This window comes from Brassica rapa, chromosome A06 (assembly GCF_000309985.2).
Source record: "Brassica rapa cultivar Chiifu-401-42 chromosome A06, CAAS_Brap_v3.01, whole genome shotgun sequence".
NCBI lineage: Eukaryota > Viridiplantae > Streptophyta > Magnoliopsida > Brassicales > Brassicaceae > Brassica > Brassica rapa.
Genome location: NC_024800.2, coordinates 18481636 through 18502174, shown reverse-complemented (window position 1 = coordinate 18502174; position 20539 = coordinate 18481636). Strand labels below are relative to the sequence as shown.

The following is a 20539-nucleotide window of genomic DNA, read 5'->3' as shown; positions in this document are numbered from 1 at the left end:
GACGATGCTTCTCGAGCTCTCTCTTCTCTTCCATAGACGACGCTTCTCGAGCTCTCTCTTCTCCGTTGACGACCCATCTCGAGCTCTCTCTTCTCCTCCATTGACGACCCATCTCGAGCTCCCTCTTCTCCTCCATAGACGATGCTTCTCGAGCTCTCTCTTCTCCTCCGTTGACGACCCATCTCGAGCTCTCTCTTCTCCTCCATTGACGACCCATCTCGAGCTATCTCTTCTCCTCCATTGACGACCCATCTCGAGCTATCTCTTCTTCTCCATTGACCATGTTTGAAATTGAGCTTTGTATTGGAATTTTCTTATATATATTGAAAACATTTTTATAATAGTTATTGGAAAATATGTTAGTAAAAATCAAAATTTGAATATATGTATATTTTTGAATGAATTTTTGATATAAATTAATTTTAAATTATTATTTTGATTTGAATATATATATCAAGTAACATAGACCCATTACTTTTTAATATAATGTAATGGACTTCAAATTGTTTTAGTAACATAAGCATATTTTTTTTCCTAACTTACTGCTATCTATGTGTCCAAATAATACTATTTTTTTTTTAACTAATATCCATATTGCCAAACAATCTCAATGTGTACTTCAACTTTAATAATATAGATAAATGCGGACCTTAAATAAAAATCTAACCAATCATATAATATTATCAATAGTTTTAAAAATGATACTGAAATCTAAAGCAACTCCAACTTGCTAAAAAAAAAAAAAAAAAGCAAGTCCAACTTGTAGTTGGGCTGGGCCTTCTCGTATTAGTAAAAATAGGCCTCACCGATGCATCTTCTTATTTTTGGGCTGCTCTATTTCTCACTGTTCAATATGATTCGTCGACACTTGAAAAGTTTTTATTATTCAGATCACAAAGTTGAAGCTACAGTTCCATCCAAGTTCTCACCTTCTCCGTTCCACAACTCTCAATCAATTTCATCAACGTAAACCCTAATTTAGATTTAGTATTCCTCTGATTACCTTTAAATTAATCCAGAATGGATAATAATAACTTCCAGAACTACCATCAATGGCGTCAAGGACCAACACAGCCAAACATATGCCCCGTTTGCACGGCGCCGCACTTCCCTTTCTGCCAACCCTCTGCTTTCCCGCACAACCCTAACTTCCCTCCTCACTTCAATCCGCCGCGTCCTGGGTTCGACTCCTTCGCGGCACCACCGGCTCGACCGCAAAATCACTATCCGCTCGGTGATCCAAGGCCGTGGCAACCTCACCACGCGAATCAATGGCGACCGGTTTCTGATCATCGTGGTGTCGTTGATTGCGACAGGGAAGCTGATCGGAGCTACAAGAGAGCTCGGATTGATGCGATCGGAGGCGGTCAGATCTCCTGGGAGGACGAGCGGAGGTTGAAGATGGTAAGGGATCATGGTTACGGTGTAGCTCCTCCTCCGCCTCATCATCCACCGCCGTACGGAGGCTATTTCGGTGGTCCTAATGGTCAGCCTCCGCTTCCTGTTTCGCCACCACCGCCTTTGCCTCCGATGGTCCCTCCATCTGCATCGTATCCTCAGATGCCAAATGCTTCCGTAATGCTACTTTTCTTTGTTACCTCTAAATATCTTGTTTCTTTCTCTCTACTGATGATATGTTGTTGTTTGGTAGCCTTCTTTAGCACCAACTCTGTCTAAAGTGATTGATGTGTCCCATTTGCTGAAGCCTCCTCATCGATCCACACGTCCTGATCATTTTGTAATTATCCTTCGAGGACTACCAGGTTCTTCTTTGGCATTTGAATGATTTGGAAAGGTGTTTGTGTTAAAGTGTAGGTGTTTCTGAATAATAAATTCATTTGTATATATATTCAGGTAGTGGGAAGAGTTATTTAGCCAAGTTGTTGCGTGACATCGAGGTAGAAAATGGCGGTAGTGCTCCACGAATCCATTCTATGGATGATTACTTCATGACTGAAGTCGAGAAGGTTCTTTAAAGAATTTCATTTTTATCCCTGACCATCAAAGGATTCTAATATTTGTGTTGCTTTGTCGCTGTACAAGGTTGAGGAGAGTGATTCGGCTTCTTCAAACTCTGGTAGAAGCAAGAGGTCTGTTGTGAAGAAGGTCATGGAATACTGTTACGAACCTGAGATGGAAGAGGTATCTTGAGATAAATGAAACATGACTATAAACCACGACGATACTTTTCTTTTGTTAAGTTTCTTGGTACACTTGAATTCTCAGGCGTATCGTTCAAGCATGCTGAAAGCTTTTAAGAGGACTCTTGAAGATGGGGCTTTCAGCTTTGTAATCGGTAAGGATTTTCCCCGTAACAGCTTACTAGAATGTATGACTATATATCAGTTTTGACTGCAAAAGGTAACAGGTATCTGTGACCTGATCACATTTTTCTCTTTTGGTTTGATGATGTTGACATGATAGCTACTATTCTTTTTGAAAAAGCATTTCGTCTTATATGGTTTCTTTAGTTTCATAGATTAAAGAACTTAATATCCTTCCCAGCCCTCTTTTTTCTCAAGGCATAGGGACTAGGGAGTAGTAAATATTTCAACGTCTAAGATCTTTATTTAGGGATTTAATAGTTTAGCTGGGAACTGAGTGGTGCACTGTCCAAGCACTACTTTCATTTTTCTAACCACGGATGCAGTTTATTTTCTGGAATTGACCGTTTCTTGATGGTATATGTCGCTCATATTAGTGGATGACCGTAATCTGCGGGTACCTGATTTTGCTCAATTTTGGGCAACAGCAAAGGTATATACTCACTTCTTACTGTATTACCTTGTGGAGATTGGATTTTGTTTGCGGAATTTTATAGAAGACTCATACTGTATTACCTTGTGAAGTCAACTAGCTTCGTAAGTGCTTAGTTATCCACTTATCCTTGATTTTTCAAGTGCCTAGATAATTTCATGTCTGATATTGTTCTTATATAATGTCTTTAGTTTTTAGTAAGTTGACGTTTCTGACATCATTTAAACCTTAGAATTAGCATAACGATTGGTCAAGTTAAGGTGGCCTTGCAGTTCCCTAGATTTAAGATTACGAGTCTTCTTTTCTCAGCTTCTTCACTATGCTTGTTGAAAACAGTTTTCCGTTCTCCATGACTACCCCTGTATATCGGTTGCAGACTTATCAAGCCATTCCTCCTTTATCATTGCTTATCCATCTTTTATAAGATGAGAGCAATTAGTTTTGTTAGTGTCTGTAGGTACTATTTATAGTGGCATTTCACCTGCAAGTTGGAGTTGTTGTTCATTTTCTGATTGCTTCATGTTGTTTGCTAAACATCACGCTATCAACTTTGCTCGAGGTTGCAATATTTTTCATATCTGCATTCAGTGACCAAGACACCCTGGATTGTGTCAGGTTCCGTTTGTTTATAAATAGATAGTGTTACTGTTTGCTTGTGGCAGTACTTCTCTTCCTCTTTTTGTCATTTTCCGCTGTGCTCCATCGTTTTTTGGCTGGTCTTTGATTACGCGAAAATGAAAAGTTGAATAAGATTTCCTTTGAAATGCGAGAGTTCACATCATCTTTTTTTTTTTCTTTTCTGAAATACAGTTTGACTAAATCTTCCTTTGCTTCGCTTTTGCACAGCGACCAGTGGCTTCACATTATCTACCATAAATGTAGATGATGTCTTGTTTTATGTGTATGATTGGATATTTGGATGCTTGTTGTAAATGTTGAACCTTGGATTATTAGTTATTACTTTATTGTACTGTTTATAAAGAGTTCGACTTAAACATGTCCGCCGTCATAATAGAAAATGAAATCTTTTATCTTAATCGTACTATGAAGTTTCCTTGACATTCTGTTTTTTTTTTCTGCAGAGATCTGGATATGAAGCTTACATACTGGAAGCAACATACAAGGACCCAACTGTTAGTTCTCGATATACTACATATCAAAATCTTAATAGAATCTCTCACATATCTTGTTGTGCTAAGAGGTTTCAAACATAATTACAGGGATGCGCAGCAAGAAACGTACATGGTATCACACTGGATCAAGTACAGCAGATGGCAGAACAGTGGGAAGAAGCTCCATCGTTGTACATGCAACTGGATATCAAGGTTCTAATGCCAATCTTTTCTTTCCAACATTGACCTTCCGTTTTGATAAATGGGATGAAGATGACAAAATAATGCCCATGTATTATTTTGCGGCGATCTGAAGAAAGCTGATCATAAGATTAGCTTCATGCAGCATATATTGGGACTCTAAACAATACTAGTCTTATTTATTTTCTGTAATACAATATCTCATAATTTTCTTTTTCTGTGATAGTCTTTGAAGCGATGGGATGACCTAAAGGAGAGTGGAATCGAGGAGGTAATAGAATAAGTTTTTTATATACCTCTCTGTCCTTTGGTTGACAAGTATATACAAATTTCCTTGTTTTGACCGTCAATATATCATCCACCTCGTAACTTCTCTTACAATTGCTCCAGGTGGACATGGACATGGAAGATGACTTTGCGCTGCCAGAAAGAAAATCTGATAACCACACCCAGTCAGAAGGAAAAGGTGCAACAGAAGGTAAACTTTGAATGCTGCCTCAGCCTTCTTAACTTTACACCAAGACAAACCGAAAAGACTTAGCTGAGTCTTTCTACTGATATTTTCTCAGAGTCTTACATAAACGAGAGGAAATGGGAAGAAGAACCCAGCTCCCGTACAGAAGTAAAAGAACTAAGTAAAAGTAAATGGTCAAATGTGGAGGAAGACGATGAAACAGAGAAATCTCAAAGTACAAGAAGAAACTCAAAATCACTTTCCAAGTCAAGCCAAGAACGCTTGACGAAAGGTAAAACTGTTTGGTGGGGCGATAAGGTATAAACATACACATCTTTGCTTCGTATATTTCGCTTCTAGAAGATCTGTTAGCTTTAAAAGGATGTTTATCTTTTGAAAAATCTCTGGCTCATACATGCAATCATTTATGCGGATAGGGAGGAGATGCAGGGTTTTCAATTGGTGCAAGGAATATGAACATGCCTTCTTTAGTGATAGGTCCCGGATCAGGATATAACTTGGTAAGCAAACAACAAATATGGCTGTGTTCTTTTTCTTCTCATTATACACACTCACTTTGTGTTTCCCATAGTAAGTACTTTGTCATGGATTAATGCAGAAATCGAATCCGCTATCGGAAGCAGAGAGCCGTGCACTCGTTGATGCAATTGGAAAAGCAAAGGTAAGAGGAATCTTCCAAGATCAGCTAAGAGCAGAGCGCGAGTCTTTCAAAGCTGTTTTTGACAAGAGACATGGTACATCTTACAATTCAAAGGACGAGTAAGTGTATGCATATGATTAAAAACTAAAATGTATTATGTACGTTCATATGAATTTTTAATGTTTTCCTTATTATTTGTGTTTAATAAAATATTGATATTATTTCGAGAAAGACAATAATAAACATCTTTCAGGTTAATATTTTAGCGAAATGCATTTCATATCTATAAAAACCACCAATGGCCTCCGAGAATCGTAGCGTTGTGAAAACTAAATGAGGTTGGAACTCTATGGATGAGCTTAAAGGATTCATCATTCCCTCAAATCCAAAAATCTAAAGATAGAAAAACTTGGAAGCTTACGAGAATCCATAATTCTCGTTATTGAAGTAATGTCTACGGATGTGTTTATCATGTCTAAAATTGGCTGAACATCCATATGTAATAAAAGGGTGATTCTTGGTTCCACAAGAAATATGTAAGAATACGTTTTTAAGCACTATCTAAGAGGAAACAAAATCAAACCCAAGTTTCATTAAGAATAATGGGAGAAACAGAAGAGAAAGAAGTGAAGAAGAATCATGGTGATAAAGAAGAGGAACACAACAAGGCTGAGAAGGCAGATAAGAAGGAGAAGAAGAAGGATAAAGATAAGAAGGATAAGAACGAGGACGATAAAAAAGGTGGAGGAGAAGAAGGTGAAGATCAAGAGAAGAAGAGCAAGAAGAAAGATAAGAAGACGAAGAAAGAAAAGAACCCTGAAGACAAGAAAGATCCAGAGAAGTTGAAGATGAAGCTTCAGAAGATTGAAGAAAAGATTCAAGCTATGGTCTTAAAGAAAGATGAGATTGTTAAGCTTATTCATGATGCTGAACAAGCTAAAGCTAGTGCAGTGGCAACAGATGCACCACCACCAACTAATTAACTCAATTTCCAAACACAAATTGATATATACTATATGATTTTATATTTTGGTTTTCTTGGGGATCTCAATAAGAAATGCTGATGAATGTTGTTTTCATCGTTATTTTGGTAGGATTTTCTCATTTCTGTTTTTCGTTTGTTTAATTTATATGTTTGTATATATTGTACAAAAACCAATCTGTTTTTTAGTATAATACTTATCAGCTTGGTGATTCTGATTTATACCTCCTTTGAATGACTATATAAAGTTTATGGTTTGATAGTGTAAGACCAGGACAAAGCATTCGTGTGGGTCAACTGATAATAATTAAAATCTAATGAACTTCATCTCTAAGATGCCATGATCAATAGTATGATAATTTGGTACGTTAACACAAGTATTTAGACTCACAATGCAAGATGGAAAAAGAACTAATTATGAGATATATTGGGTTGAAATATCGAATAATACTGAGTGAAGGACAAGCTGTCAAGACGGTAAATTTAATTCTTCCATCATGAAAGTGGAAACAAGAACCCTCATGCTATGCTATGTCTGATCGGATATCCAAAAAAGCTGAATATCCTTCTTCTAGCAACTATAATCGTTTGTTATTGAGTTGGTAGAGCATCGTGTGCAACCATGTTGAATACATCACCATCTCTACGACTATTAAAGTCTCAAAATTATTTCATATTACATAACGCGTACCCTGCATGTGAAAGCTTTTTCCTTTGATAGATGTATTATTTGATCCTATTTACAAGGCCCTGTATAACCTATGTCAATGTCAATATCTTGTTGCCAATAAAAGGAAATGGCACTAATGACGTGCGTATGAGCCCCTCTCTGATCTGAAAGTGGCCACATCATTTATATGCTAATGTTTTTGACGAATGTTCAAACTTTAATATATAACTTGACATCGAATCATTAAAAGATTTTTTAGCATGTACCACAATTCTGAGCCTTCGTATTTGACTTCTCTTCGTGAAAAGTTTGATTTGTCTAGAAAAATTGAATTAATAAAATATTAATTGACAGAAAACTATATGTTTTTTACTAGTATCTATTTTCATTCCCCAACTCCATACAAGTTGAATTAATTTTATGTAGCATCTAATGTAATCGCAAATTTGAATATGATCAACATATAATCCATGTAGATTAATTGATTACTAATTGCGATTTTTGGTTGTACACCCAAATAGTACGTCGTACTTGAAATATATATTAACGAAAAATAAAAGAACCTAAAAGCATGAGAGTTTCTCAGCACAAGATCATATGATCTCAACACACAGCAAGCTTAGTAGATAACATATAATGATCAGTCCATCTAATTCAAGACTGGTCTGCGAACGAGCCTTGAAGGAGGCCATCTCTGATCTGAGTAGCCACATCACGAACCGCTCCTGGTCCGTGGGGAATGAACACAGCAGAGGATTTGGAACTGGCACCAATCTCCTTCATGGTGTCAAAGTACTGCGTAACGAGCACCATGTCCATGACATCTTTAGCAGTTGTCCCGGGAACATTCACAGAGAAGCCCAAGACACTGTCGCGTAGCCCGTCAACGATGGCTTGCCTCTGACGAGCGATACCAAGACCAGAAAGGTACTTGGCCTCGGCTTCACCTTCAGCGCGCTTGATCTGCAGGATTTTCTCAGCCTCAGCCTTTTCGTTGGCAGCCAACCTCATCCTTGCAGCTGTAAAGGAGAAGTCATGAAACTCAAGAAAGAAGAATTAAGTCTATAGATGAAGTGATGGGAAGGTTTTTGTTACCAGCGTTGATTTCGTTCATGGCTCGTTTGACATGTTCGTCAGGCTCGATGTCAACAATGAGAGTTTGGACAATCTCAAAACCGTAAGCAGACATTGCCTACAAGAGACACAGAGAGATACAAAGTGAACATACATGCATAAGCACAACAGCCAAAATAAAAGAATGATTTATGTATTATACCTTCTCGAGCTCCTCTTCAACAGCTTTGGCAATTTCATTCTTCTGCTCAAAGACATCATCCAGAATCAGCTTGGGGACACTTGCTCTGATAACTGTAAACAAGAACATAAAGCCAGTTTCTTTAACACAAATCACTCTCGAAATCATGAAAGTTACCATCAAAGACGTAAGCTTGGATCTGGCTCCTTGTGTTACTGAGCTTGTAGAAGGCATCGTTAGCATTATTAGCCAATGCACGGTATTGAATCGATGCAACAACGTTAACAAACACATTGTCCTGCAATAACAAAAGAAGAAACTAGATCAGTACTAAGCACATAAGAAGAAACATTCAAGAGATGAAGACCTTTGTCTTGGTCTCGCAGCGAACATCCAACTGCTGAAGCCTGAGAGAGAGGTAACCAGCGACTTGCTGACCAAGACACCAAGGGAGAAAATGGCAACCAGGCTCAAGAACCTCTTCGAACTTCCCAAACGTTTCTTTTATCGCCACCGTTGATTGGTCCACTTGTACACAGCAAAATAAATTCCCCATCTTTCTTCACTATTTCCTCTCTAATCCAAACAAACAAACAAAACACAACCTTTTTATTGACAAAAAAAAAAAAAACTGAACTTGATTTATACCCAGAACCTAAGATCGCTCTCGATTTTGGTTCTATCTATCGATCGATCTAATCTCAGGAGTCAGAGATTACAGACGAACTTGGAAGAATCGCGAGAGAAAGTTAGAATCTTGAAGTACCAAAAACGAAAGACGAAGATCAAAGGAGAATTTTAGGGTTTTACCGAAAGTTGTCTTCTTTTTGATTTCGATGAGACAACGTTATTGGGGGTAGCTCTGTGAAGAACAAACAGCCTGTGATCGGAATATATATTTCACTGGGCAGATAAGACTAAACGCTAGTATTTTTAACTATTTCTAGTTCTTACCCCTTATCTTTTATTATATCACACTTAACGTCGGTTTAAGTTCTTTTTGTGTAGGAAAACCCCAGGGGCTCTTTACAAAATAATTGCCAATTTGTTCATTGTAGTTATTTTCAAATCTGGGCATGTTGCAGACGTGCAATATGTAAGTGGAGCCGAGAATTTCAAGAGAATAGTAGGAAAACGCTGGACTCTCTCCGCTCTCAACTAGATGATGTCATGTCCAATCAGGTTCCGGATGATGATCTGATCCATAAAATTAATGTGCAATTGTTAACTGCATACAAACAAGAAGAGGAGTATTGGAAACATCGAAGCAGACAAATGTGGTTTGCACTGGGAGATTCAAACACAAGCTACTTCCATGCTACTACAAAAGCTCGAAAATCCAAAAACCGTTTGACTGTCATAGAGAATGAAGATGGAGTACCTTGGTTCGAGGAGGAGCAAATAGCAGAGGTGATTTGCAAGTTCTATGACAATATCTTCATGGCTACGCAACACTCAGACTTGCACATTGTAGATGAAGCCCTCAAACCATGTGTCTCGGATCAAATGAATGCTGCTCTTATTGAAGATCTCTCAGCCGCTGAGATCAAGGAAGCAACCTTCGCCATTCATCCAGATAAGGCCCCAGGTCCTGATGGATTCTCAGCCAGTTTTTTCCAGGCCAACTGGGAAGTGGTTGGTCCGGCGGTTATCAGAGAAGTTCAAGGTTTCTTCTCCTCGGGAGCTATTCGGCCTACACAAAATGCAACACACGTTAGACTGATTCCGAAGATAGTGGGAGCTAAAAAAGTGGCTGACTACCGCCCAATAGCTCTCTGTAATGTCTTCTTCAAAATCATTTCTAAACTCCTAGCGTTAAGACTGAAACAAGTACTCCACCTGATCATATCAGAGAATCAATTTGCCTTCATCCCGGGACGTGCGATAGCTGACAACATTCTTATCATCCATGAAGTGCTCCAATTCCTGAAAATATCTCAAGCCCAAAAAAGATGTACTATGGCAGTCAAGACAGATATGTCAAAAGCTTATGACAGAGTTGAGTGGAGGTTTATTGAGAAAGTTCTACAAAGACTCGGGTTTCACTCCAAATGGATACACTTAATCATGCAGTGTGTATCTACGGTTACTTACTCCTACCTAATCAACGATACAGTTCATGGTTCGGTGACTCCTCAACGGGAAATAAGACAAGAAGACCCCCTCTCCCCTTACTTATTTATACTATGTGGACAAGTGCTATCAGGCCTATGTCAAAAGGCAGAGAGGGAAGGTACCTTAAATGGAATTCGGGTAGCTCGAGGAAGCCCAAGAGTAAACCACTTGCTCTTCGCAGATGACACGATGTTCTTTTGTCAAACCTCACCAGCTAGCTGCACGACTCTCATGAGGATCCTTAAGGAATATGAGTTAGCCTCGGGACAAAAGATTAATACCGACAAGTCTTCAGTCACCTTCTCCTCCAAGACACCAGAAGAAACAAAAGTATTAGTCAAGGAAGCTCTTGGAATCGCAAAGGAAGGAGGACAAGGAAAGTATCTTGGGTTACCTGAACATTTCGGGAGAAAGAAGAAGGATCTATTCACGGCGATAGTGGATCGTATAAGACAGAGAGCCTCGAGTTTGTCCACAAGACACCTATCCAAAGCTGGTAAACTAACCATGCTGAAAGCGGTCCTAACGGCAATCCCCACATTCTCAATGTCTTGCTTTGAGTTACCTGTCAGTTTGTGTAAAAGGATTCAGTCAGTCCTGACTCGTTTCTGGTGGGACACGGCTGATGGAACTAAAAAGATGTGCTGGGTGGCTTGGGACAGACTCACAAAACCAAAAGCAGGTGGGGGTTTGGGATTGAGGGATATCCAATTATTTAATCAAGCTCTACTGGCTAAACATGCATGGAGGATCTTAATCAACCCAACCTGTCTACTAGCGAGAGTGTTACTAGGCAAGTACTGCCACAACAAAAATTTCATGGAGGTCACAGTCCCTACGGTTTGCTCTCATGGATGGCGAAGCATACTACATGGCAGGGAACTCCTAAGAGACAATGTGGGTAAAGCAATAGGGAACGGCTTAGCTACCAAGGTGTGGAAAGACTCATGGATATCATTGGAAAAGAACCTCAAAACCATTGGGACCTATCCCTGAAGCGGCTATGGATCTTACGGTTTCAGACCTTCTAACCTCAGACATGAAATGGAACAAGAAGAGAATAGAAGAACTGTTACCCCTTGTGGCAGAGGAAATCCAGATGATCCACCCAGGGAACCAAGCCACGGAAGACATCTATGTGTGGCAACCACTACAAACAGGCAAGTACACAGCAAAGTCAGGTTACTATACAGCAGCTATGAAAGGACAACGTATACAAGAACCTGTACCTGATGCGTTTGAGTGGGTGAAAGACATATGGAACGCCAAGTGCTCGCCAAAGATGAAGCTCTTTATGTGGTCCATCATACAAGAAGCCATCCCCCTCGGAGAACTACTGCAACGAAGAGGAATTCAATCAGAGGCGCTCTGTGTAAGATGCAAAGGAGTAGAATCTACAATGCATACCTTCTTCAATTGCCCTTTTGCTAAGGAAGTCTGGAAACTAATCCCTTTACGACAGGTAGTTCACCTAGCTACGGATGTCGATTTCAAGAAGGCGGTGATTGCGTTCAGGAGACAAATATGCCTCCCACCTTCGGGAGTTTCCTCAACCATTCTACCATGGGTATGTTGGGCCTTGTGGACAGCTCGTAACACGCTCTTGTTTGAAAAGCGAACCTTTACTCCTACAGAAGTAGCAACCAAGGCGATAAGACTGGCAAGGGAATGGGTTAATGCACAAGCTTATCAGACACAATCAACGAACGTCTTACCCCATCCAAAAAGGAAGCATCAGATCAGAAGCGACACCGGCGATACTCCGACGTGCAAATCGGACGCAGCTTACGATGCTCAATCAAGGAGAGCTGGCCTCGCATGGATCATCAATAAGCCTTCAGGAAGAATGATCCACCGAGAACCGAGGACCCAAAACTTCGTGCCCTCACCTCTAGTAGCGGAAGCGCTGGTGCTCCGTGCTGGATTAATCGACGCAGTAAAGCTCGAGCTCCCTAAGCTCCGGATGCTCTCTGACAACTCAACGCTCGTTAGAGCAATCAACAACGACGCGCAGGCGAAGGAGATCTTTGGTATCATCAAGGATATTCAACAAATCTCTTCTGCGTTTGTCGAGATTTCGTTTTCACACATCTCGCGTTCTTTCAACGAAGATGCCGATCGCTTAGCTAAACTATCTCTTTCAGCTTTTTAAGTTTATTTCTGTTTAGACATCATTGGGCCTGAGACCTTTTAATTAATGAAAGTATTGGTGTTACAAAAAAAAAAAAGTTATTTTCAAATTTGTTTTCCAAAGACGTTGTCTTCACTTTTTTTTTATATTATAAACTTTTTCTGTTATATTACTCATATATGTGAAAAGCGGAAAAGGTTTTAGAGATTTTTTTAAAAAAGTTAAGAGTTAGGCTGTTTTTTGTTTGTTACATCATAGCACTTGATTTCCATTTTCTTAAGTAATTATCCAAGATTATATAAAAAGGTTCATCACAACCTGTCCATCCTTTACCCTAAGTGGCATAGCTTGCTTTGGACCAGTACGCACTGGGGTGGAGCTACTCGAGGACTTGCCAATCTAACATGTATAAAACTCTTTTATTTGCAGACCGTTTGTTGCTTACGTAATCGATTTAATTGGGATAAAGAATATAGAATTCTTATACGCACGCCTAGTTGCTTACCCATGATCGATTTGAATCAAAGAATCATACATTTCTTGTTACATATTTTGCAATCACCTACCAATAATCCGTCCGGATCCTTTATCCCAAAATGATTGTAGTGGCTGTTTATCAGACTACGTACAATAATCCCTCTCTAGTTTGGAGCTGCATCCTTCATCTTGTGCAAAGCTGATTAGAGATCACGCTCACAGGTTTACGTAGTAAGTACCCTAGTATTGATAAACGTAGCAAATGTATGTATACTGCCTTTTTTTCCAACCATATATATGGGTGTACTACCATTATGTCTTAATAATTTTATTAATCACATTTCCATGGACAATATAAGATTAATGCTAATTAAACTTATAATCCTGACCGTAAAAATTACTCTAGCATCATGATAACTTCTTCTCCAAGAAACCATACCCTAGCCATAATGGATTACTAGTTAACAGACAACAAGGTACCCTCTATAACAAGCTCAATACACATGCTAGTTTTGGTTGGACCGGTACGCATAACGCCTAGCCCAAAAGAGATAATGCAAGAAATTAATCCCACTAAGCACACACATGAGCCAGTAAAATCTCTCGAGGTGGTACTCGTTCAGATTCTTCCCCAAAAGCCATGGATTGTTTTGGTTCAAACCCGTGACGAAATTAACAGCCGAGACGAGAACAGAGCTCAAGTAATATCCCATCGCAAGAGACGTCCAAGAGAGCGAGGTCGCTAGGGAACGCATCGTTGAAGGAGCTTCGGTGAAGAAAAACTCCATCATACCTGCTAAAGTGAAGAGATCCGCTGATCCAAGAAACACATATTGCAAAGCTATCCAAAGAAACGTTATGGGAAGCGGCGAAGAGTAAGAGGAAGATACGTTGTTGCTTGAGCAGCAAGTAACCTCTTTAGCAACGAGCTTGCGTTTCATTTCGACCAAGGCTGCGACCGCCATTGCGACTACAGAGAGGACGAGTCCTGTCCCAATGCGCTGGAGATGGGTTACGCCTGTTTCGGTTTTGGTTGTTTTTCTAGCGAGAGGGAGGAGGAGGTGGTTGTACGTTGGAGCTAAGATCATTGTGAAGACGACTGGGAAAACAGGTAATGCCGCAGGTGGGACGGTTAATGACCCGAGCTTCGTGTTCATGGTCGAAGCTTGTTGGATGGAGAACGTCGAGAGCTGAGCTAGACAGCAGTTAAGCATAATGGTCGACATGAAAATTGGTAAAGTCTTGATGACTATCTTCACGTCTTTCACTTGTTCCTCCGTGCAACGGAGCGGTCCAGGTAACGATTCACGCTCTCTCAAGGCTTCATCGAGGAACGATCCATCTCCCTCGGCATTTCCCTTGGCAATATTGTCGTTGCACTCGTTTCTTGTATGACACGTAACTACGTTTCTTGAAGTTCTTTTCTTAAACGTAGCATATAAAGCAGCGGTTAAGACCTTGAACATAGTCGTGATGGGACTTCCACTAGGAACCTTGAGGCGATAAAAGCGGGAACCGGCCAAGAAAACCGGAACCGAGATCAAGATCGCGGCCGTGGAAACACCGAACCCATAAGACCAGCCTTTGTTGTCTTCGAGCCAGACCACGACCGTGACCGCTATTAAGGCACCGCACGAGAGGCTAAAAATGAAGTAGTTGAAGAAGAAGGATCTTTGTCTCCTCCCAGTCGGTGTTGTTTCGTCAAACTGTTCCGCTCCGTGAGGTGGCAACGAGCCTTTTATACCTCCAACACCGAGAGCTACTAAGTATAGACCCACGTAGAGAACTACACGAGCCCATGGCTCGGTGGAGTGCTCGTGTGCTTGGACCGTTAGTACCAATAAGCCCTGTATGCTCCAGAAATTAGTATTAAGGATTTGATCAAGATATTTTAATTTCAAACAAGTATCTAAGATTATTTTAAAATAGTGGATTTGTATAACTAGACCATACAAATAATGAGATTAGCTACTCACAGTGTCTACTCTTTTTAATGGGCATCTACATTTAATATATTGATAACATTCTTTGCTGAAGTCCATTTCACATGACCTGGCGTTAGGTAGAGTAATCTAGGTTTTAAATTTTTAATGTAATTATTTAAGTAGTTGATGTTATGTGTTAAAAAAAAGTAGTTGTTGTTAATGAAAAAAATCTAACCAAGAATTCGATGGCGGCGCTGACTAGATAGATATGGAAAGTGGTGAAGAAAGCATCTGCTAAAAATCCACCAAGAAGGGCCAAGAAAAACGCCGTTCCCATGAAAGCAGTTACTGCGTTTGCGGCTCCTGACGGCGAAAAGCCCATCTTTGTTGACAGATACAATACTAGATTGCTCGCGTTTGCCAAGAACGCAAGGTTCTCCAAAACTTCCACAACTAAATATGGACATACATAAATATATAATCCCCATTAATACACCTTACAAAATTGATGTTGTGAATGAATTTGTGGTTGGTTATAAAAGTATTCAACCATATGATTAACGAGTTATGACCAAATATATAAGTTTTAGAATGACTTACCCAAGACAAATGAGGCAGCAAGCATACCACCATGGTAGCCACGCAACGCTGGTCTATTTCGCCAATCTACGTATCCATTCCACACGCTTAACCGGTTTGCTTCATCCTACATGATTAGCATAATCATAGCAAATCTAGCCAACACTATCTGAAGTTTTAGTTGGATTTGAAAGATGGAGAGATAACTAGAACTCACCATTTGTTGAATCTCTAGAGACATGATCATTAAGTAACAGCTGTTTTAGAGAATGAAAGTGAGCATATGATTAATGGCAGTAGTGTGTGGACATTTATAGAGAGAGAGAGGGTGGAAGTTAAGGAGAAAATTTGGTGTGTGGTTATTACGAACAAGCGAAAACTCTAGAGACCAGACGTACTTGGTGTTACTGTCTTTGATGTTGACTCTTTTTTTTTTGTATTTCTATGGTATGTTTCTTTCCTCATTAACAAGGCACCTTACATATCCTACAAGTTAACTTAGCCGATTTTTTAGCTCCTTTTGTTTACAAATTTTCAATACCGTAAACTGAATAAAAGACGCATCAGCTTTACTCGTGAAATCCAAAAATTTAGCACAAACAAAAAAATTACACTCGTAATCAACTGGGCTAAGGTTAGAGTACCTTACACTATAGAAATAGAGATGGATCTAACATAATAATGTATATACAAACGTGAACTAATTAACTAATTATATATGGGTTGTTTCGTGATAAACTCATGTTAACTAAAAAGACTATAGAATGAGAAAACTTATAATGTTGCCAAGTTAATAATAAATGGCGAGTCTATGGGATTTAGATTCCTTAACAATTGAGTCAACATGCTTAACCATTGATATGTCCCACGGACCATGCAGGGTTTAGCATTTTTGTTTCGCTTTCACAAGCTATAAACAAATATCTTGTGGAATTGCCATCGTAGTATCTTATATTTTCGAAAATTTGAAAAGTTGAATTTGGTTAGAAGTAATTGGAGAATCCTAAATTTTAAACCGGTTGATAAGATATCGGTTTGATAGTGAATGATCATGTTGTACATAAGAGGCGGTGAGAAGGACTCGACCATTTCTCAAATCTTATTGGTTCATACGCCAAAATAGAAATTCGGCTTTGTTATTATAAATACTGAAAGAACAATTGATATGAATATATCATATGCAAGTTGTCGACAACATTTAACTCTTGTGATAATGATATTCTTGTTTCATTCACGTTTTGACCCAATAATATTTCCCACTGTATATACTGCATGCATGACTGGTACATTTGTATGATTGGGAGTGGAATAACAAACCAAATCAAGGGGTTTTTGCCAAAACTAACCCACAACTTGATTTTAATCCCAAACCTATACCTAAACTTGAATCAAATGCAAAACTAACCTAAAAGCCTAGTGAAATTACAGTTCAGCCTCTTGTGACCAAACAAAAAAACAGAAGCCATTTTTACGAATATAGCCCCAGTAAATCATCTGAGTCGTCTGAAATTTTGGAAGTCGTCTGGACGACTGAAGTGCAAGTCGTCTGGTACCAGTTTATTTTAAAAATAATTTATAAATCTTGTAAAAAAATATTTTGATGCGTGAAAAATAAAAATCAAGTAATTATAAACAGTTTTAAGTGATATAAATTAAGATATGATAAAATTGATTTGTTTTGAAGATAGATGAGTGGAAGTAGTGAATCATGAAATACTTTGGTTTAGGAGTTTGGCAAACATATGTTGTAGTATTGTATGTATTGTTAGGGTTAGATTTTGGAAAACTAAAATGTTTTTTTCAAAAATTAGTTTTCACCTATATGTGTTTATTTCTGTGTATAGTAAACACTTTTCAAGTTTGATTTGGTTTTATGAAGTGTTTAATTAGATAATTAAGTTTAGGGGTTATGTTTAGGGTGTGGACGACTTATATTTCAGTCGTCTGTTGAATAATTTACTCGGACGACGTATATTTCAGTCGTCCACATCGTACCGAACCTTTAATTTTACCAATGTACGTTTTAACCTAACCGGATCATTTTACTCGGACGACTTACATTTCAGTCGTCTGGTGAAGAAATTAAAACAGACGACTTACATGTAAGTCGTCCAATATTCCCGCCTAAAATTTTTGAAAAAAATTATTTTCCCGCTTAAATAATTTAAACCAGACGACTTACTTGTAAGTCGTCTGGAAAGTCTTCTATTTTAGTTTCCCGCTAAAAATATTTAGTTTCCCGCTAAAAATATTAAACTCTTCTGGACGACTTACATGTAAGTCGTCTGTTTTAATTTCTTCACCAGACGACTGAAATTTAAGTCGTCCAGGAAGTCGTCTGAGTCACAAATATTTAACCTAATTGGATTTTTTGTCTCCCTATATAAAGAAAAATTTACACATTCTCTCTCCTCCTCTCAAATGGCTGCAACAAAAATGTAATGTTCATCATTCTAAAACTCTCCAACCTCTCTCTAATCTCTTTGACTTGAAAACACCAAACTTTATATGAATTTTTCAGTTTTGTCTCATGTATTTCTTACTAATCTATCTCTTTTGCAGGTTTTTAATCAAATGATACTCATCTTCCACTAATTTAAAGGTAGATCTATTAATTTTAGATATGTATTTTTGTGTGTTCTATAAATGTAGATTTATCTAATCTTCCACTCATTTTCTCTATTTTTAAGTCATTTGAACGTTTTTTGATATGCAGGTTTTTCAGATCTGGATTTGATATGCAGGTTTTTCAGATCTGGAAGTCATCTGGAAGTCGTCTGGACTTCTTGGAAGTCTTCTGACAAAGTCGTCTGGACTTCCAGGAAGTCGTCTGGACTTCCAGGAAGTCGTCTGGATTTTTCTGAGCGTTTTGGTAAGTTCTTATGTTTGATTTTTCTTCATTTGGTAACTTCTTGTTGTATAAAGTTCTTAATTTTTTCTCAAACTAAAACTCTCCAAACCCATTCTAATCTCTTTGACTTGAAAACACCAAACTTTATATGAATTTTTCAGTTTTGTCTCATGTCTTTCTTACTAATCTATCTTTTTTGCAGGTTTTTAATTAGATGATACTCATCTTCCACTAATTTAAAGGTAGATTAATTATTTTTGGATATGTATTTTTGTGTGTTTTGTAAAGGTAGATTTATCTAATCTTCCACTCATTTTTTCTGTTTTTAAGCCATTTGAACGTTTTTGAATATGCAGGTTTTTCAGATCTGGATTTAATATGCAGGTTTTTCATATCTGGAAGACTTCTGGGACGACTTACCTGTTAGTCGTCTGGAAGTCATCTGGAAGTCGTCTGGACTTCCTAAAAGTCGTCTGGACTTCCTGTAAAGTCGTCTGGAAGTCGTCTGAACTTCCAAAAAGTCTTCTGACAAAGTCGTCTAAACTTCCTGGAAGTCGTCTGGACTTCTTAGAAGTCGTCTGGACTTCTTAAAAGTCGTCTGGTCTTGTCTACTCAAGTGGAATCCAAGCTTGTCTTTGTAGAGGAATGATCTATAATAGTTTTGTTTGTGGTCTGTTTTGTGAATTGCATGTCTACTCTTTTAGTTGTGAATTTTTTGTAAAATCAGTAATAATGTTTTCCAAGATGTATTAAATGTGCTAACAATGTGCTTACACATTTACAAATCAATGAAATAATAGACTTCAGTAGCTTTTTTCTTATCTTTGGATCTCTCATATGCAATAATAAACTTCAATGGCCTTTTTCTCATCTTAATAAACAAGAATGTTGGTAGCTTCATATTGATACAACATTTTAATAAGCATTTAACCCTTCTTCCAACTCATAACAATAGTCATCATTATTGTCTATAACAATAATACTTAAGAGATGGAAACAAACAATAGTAATTAGTCAAAGCATATCATATTTTTTTATAAGTTTGTGTTGAAAAACTTAGTCAAATTTAGTAAAACTAAGGGAGAGAACATATTTTTTAAATATGAGTTTTACATATCTTGAAGTTACTTATCACTCTTAAAAATACAAGTTATTCAAAAACTAACGTAGAAGACTTAAAAACTAGCGGAGAAGACGCGGACGACTTCAATCTAAGTTGTCTAGACGACTAAACTATACGTCGTCTGGTCAACGCAGAGGTTATTTTTGCAATTGACTTTGAAATCTGTTATTTCGGACGACTGAAAGTTAAGTCGTCTACTAATGTTTGGTTAAAAAAAAAACTCCAAAAAAGCTAGACGACTTACATTTCAGTCGTCAGAGGTTAGTTTTGCATTTGACTGGATTATTTCAGAAGTTTGACTTTTTGGACGACTAACATTTCAGTCGTCTAGTGAAAATTAAAATAATAATATTTTTTAAAAGTAGACGACTTACAGTTAAGTCGTCATAGGTTAGTTTTGCAATTGAAAAAAAAAACTTCAAGATTTAATTATATACAGACGACTTATAATTCAGTCGTCCACGAGACGACTGAAATGTAAGTCGTCCAGGATTTACCAGGTTTGACCAGAATCTCGGAAAAAAATCCTGGACGACTTACAATTAAGTCGTCTGGTGGACGACTGAATTATAAGTCGTCTGTGTATAATTAAATCTTGAAGTTTTTTTTTTTCAATTGCAAAACTAACCTATGACTACTTAATTGTAAGTCGTTTACTTTTAAAAAAAATATTATTATTTTAATTTTCGCCAGACGACTGAAATGTAAGTCGTCTGGGGAAGTCAAACTTCTGAAATTATCCAGTCAAATGCAAAACTAACCTATGACGACTGAAATGTAAGTCGTCTAGGTTCTTTGGAAATTTTTTTGAAACCAAACAATAGTAGACGACTTAACTTTCAGTCGTCTCAGGTTACAGATTTCAAAGTCAATTGCAAAAATAACCTCTGCGTTGACCAGACGACTTCCAGGTAAGTCGTCTACAGCCAGACGACTTCCAGGTAAGTCGTCTACAGCCAGACGACTTCCCAAGTAAGTCGTCTGACGAACAGATCTGGAAAAAAACTCGATGTCATACCTTAAATTGGTGAGATAAGTTACTTAGCATACATAAGGCTTCTCCAAGCACACAGAATCACAAACGAAAGTCACCCACCCATAATCGTTAGCTTCTATGACTCTATGAACCATAAAAAATTTAGAATCAAAATTTTGGATTTTTTTAGCTCATTGTGGAGAGAAAGTGAGAGATATGTTGTGTTTAGTTCACAAGAATAGAAAAAGAAGAAGGGTAAATCGATTTTGG

The 20539-nt window shown here is 38.1% G+C and overlaps 5 protein-coding genes across 8 annotated transcripts; 3 read left to right on the top strand and 2 right to left on the bottom strand.

Annotated features, from left to right (window-relative positions):
* Nucleotides 1-806: 806 nt before the first annotated feature.
* LOC103874715 (YLP motif-containing protein 1) lies at nucleotides 807-5379 on the top strand. 2 transcript variants are annotated; one of them, XM_009153151.3, is made up of 13 exons: nucleotides 807-1575; nucleotides 1652-1763; nucleotides 1855-1967; nucleotides 2044-2142; nucleotides 2227-2296; nucleotides 2702-2757; nucleotides 3840-3890; nucleotides 3978-4082; nucleotides 4297-4341; nucleotides 4461-4548; nucleotides 4640-4842; nucleotides 4962-5045; nucleotides 5144-5379. In XM_009153151.3, exons 1-13 carry the CDS (start codon nucleotides 1021-1023, stop codon nucleotides 5306-5308), a joined length of 1746 nt encoding a protein of 581 aa, XP_009151399.1. In that variant the 5' UTR covers nucleotides 807-1020; the 3' UTR covers nucleotides 5309-5379. The 2 variants fall into 2 exon arrangements, with proteins under 2 accessions (XP_009151399.1, XP_033128470.1); XM_033272579.1 differs by having other exon boundaries at nucleotides 4297-4343; nucleotides 4460-4548; nucleotides 4640-4816.
* Nucleotides 5380-5535: 156 nt separating this feature from the next.
* LOC103874714 (protein PXR1) lies at nucleotides 5536-6425 on the top strand. The gene has a single exon (XM_009153150.3). It carries the CDS (start codon nucleotides 5788-5790, stop codon nucleotides 6166-6168), a length of 381 nt encoding a protein of 126 aa, XP_009151398.1. The 5' UTR covers nucleotides 5536-5787; the 3' UTR covers nucleotides 6169-6425.
* Nucleotides 6426-7288: 863 nt separating this feature from the next.
* Nucleotides 7289-9038, bottom strand: LOC103874713 (hypersensitive-induced response protein 1). Of its 3 annotated transcripts, XM_033272582.1 has the most exons (7): nucleotides 8903-8919; nucleotides 8748-8818; nucleotides 8460-8668; nucleotides 8270-8390; nucleotides 8114-8205; nucleotides 7933-8029; nucleotides 7289-7856 (listed from the first exon to the last, which is right to left on the bottom strand). In XM_033272582.1, the coding sequence occupies exons 3-7, from the start codon at nucleotides 8646-8648 to the stop codon at nucleotides 7492-7494; spliced, it is 864 nt and encodes a 287-aa protein (XP_033128473.1). In that variant the 5' UTR covers nucleotides 8649-8668; nucleotides 8748-8818; nucleotides 8903-8919; the 3' UTR covers nucleotides 7289-7491. The 3 variants fall into 3 exon arrangements, with proteins under 3 accessions (XP_033128473.1, XP_033128471.1, XP_033128472.1); XM_033272580.1 differs by lacking the exon at nucleotides 8748-8818 and having other exon boundaries at nucleotides 8903-9038; XM_033272581.1 differs by lacking the exons at nucleotides 8748-8818; nucleotides 8903-8919 and adding an exon at nucleotides 8820-8838.
* A 2172-nt stretch (nucleotides 9039-11210) lies between these two features.
* LOC117126118 lies at nucleotides 11211-12359 on the top strand. Its single transcript, XM_033273523.1, has one exon. It carries the CDS (start codon nucleotides 11211-11213, stop codon nucleotides 12357-12359), a length of 1149 nt encoding a protein of 382 aa, XP_033129414.1.
* Nucleotides 12360-13130: 771 nt separating this feature from the next.
* Nucleotides 13131-16461, bottom strand: LOC103874859 (protein NRT1/ PTR FAMILY 4.7). Its single transcript, XM_018659429.2, has 4 exons — nucleotides 15537-16461; nucleotides 15341-15446; nucleotides 14976-15193; nucleotides 13131-14662 (listed from the first exon to the last, which is right to left on the bottom strand). The coding sequence occupies exons 1-4, from the start codon at nucleotides 15564-15566 to the stop codon at nucleotides 13322-13324; spliced, it is 1695 nt and encodes a 564-aa protein (XP_018514945.1). The 5' UTR covers nucleotides 15567-16461; the 3' UTR covers nucleotides 13131-13321.
* Between the last annotated feature and the right edge of the window lie 4078 nt (nucleotides 16462-20539).

Bases quoted from the DNA above. Each gene is read 5' to 3' on its own strand.
- LOC117126118 (XM_033273523.1), top strand. From the start codon at position 11,211: ATGGATCTTACGGTTTCAGACCTTCTAACCTCAGACATGAAATGGAAC.
- LOC103874715 (XM_009153151.3), top strand. From the start codon at position 1,021: ATGGATAATAATAACTTCCAGAACTACCATCAATGGCGTCAAGGACCA. The intron at 2,143-2,226 runs GTATCTTGAGAT...TTGAATTCTCAG, and splicing joins ACGAACCTGAGATGGAAGAG to GCGTATCGTTCAAGCATGCT. The intron at 5,046-5,143 runs GTAAGCAAACAA...GGATTAATGCAG, and splicing joins CCGGATCAGGATATAACTTG to AAATCGAATCCGCTATCGGA.
- LOC103874714 (XM_009153150.3), top strand. From the start codon at position 5,788: ATGGGAGAAACAGAAGAGAAAGAAGTGAAGAAGAATCATGGTGATAAA.
- LOC103874859 (XM_018659429.2), bottom strand. From the start codon at position 15,566: ATGATCATGTCTCTAGAGATTCAACAAATG. The intron at 15,194-15,340 runs GTAAGTCATTCT...GTCCATATTTAG, and splicing joins TGCTGCCTCATTTGTCTTGG to TTGTGGAAGTTTTGGAGAAC. The intron at 14,663-14,975 runs GTTAGATTTTTT...TGGAGCATACAG, and splicing joins GCGCCGCCATCGAATTCTTG to GGCTTATTGGTACTAACGGT.
- LOC103874713 (XM_033272580.1), bottom strand. From the start codon at position 8,648: ATGGGGAATTTATTTTGCTGTGTACAAGTGGACCAATCAACGGTGGCG. The intron at 8,391-8,459 runs GTCTTCATCTCT...TTGTTATTGCAG, and splicing joins GCTGCGAGACCAAGACAAAG to GACAATGTGTTTGTTAACGT. The intron at 8,206-8,269 runs GTAACTTTCATG...TCTTGTTTACAG, and splicing joins CCAAGCTTACGTCTTTGATG to TTATCAGAGCAAGTGTCCCC.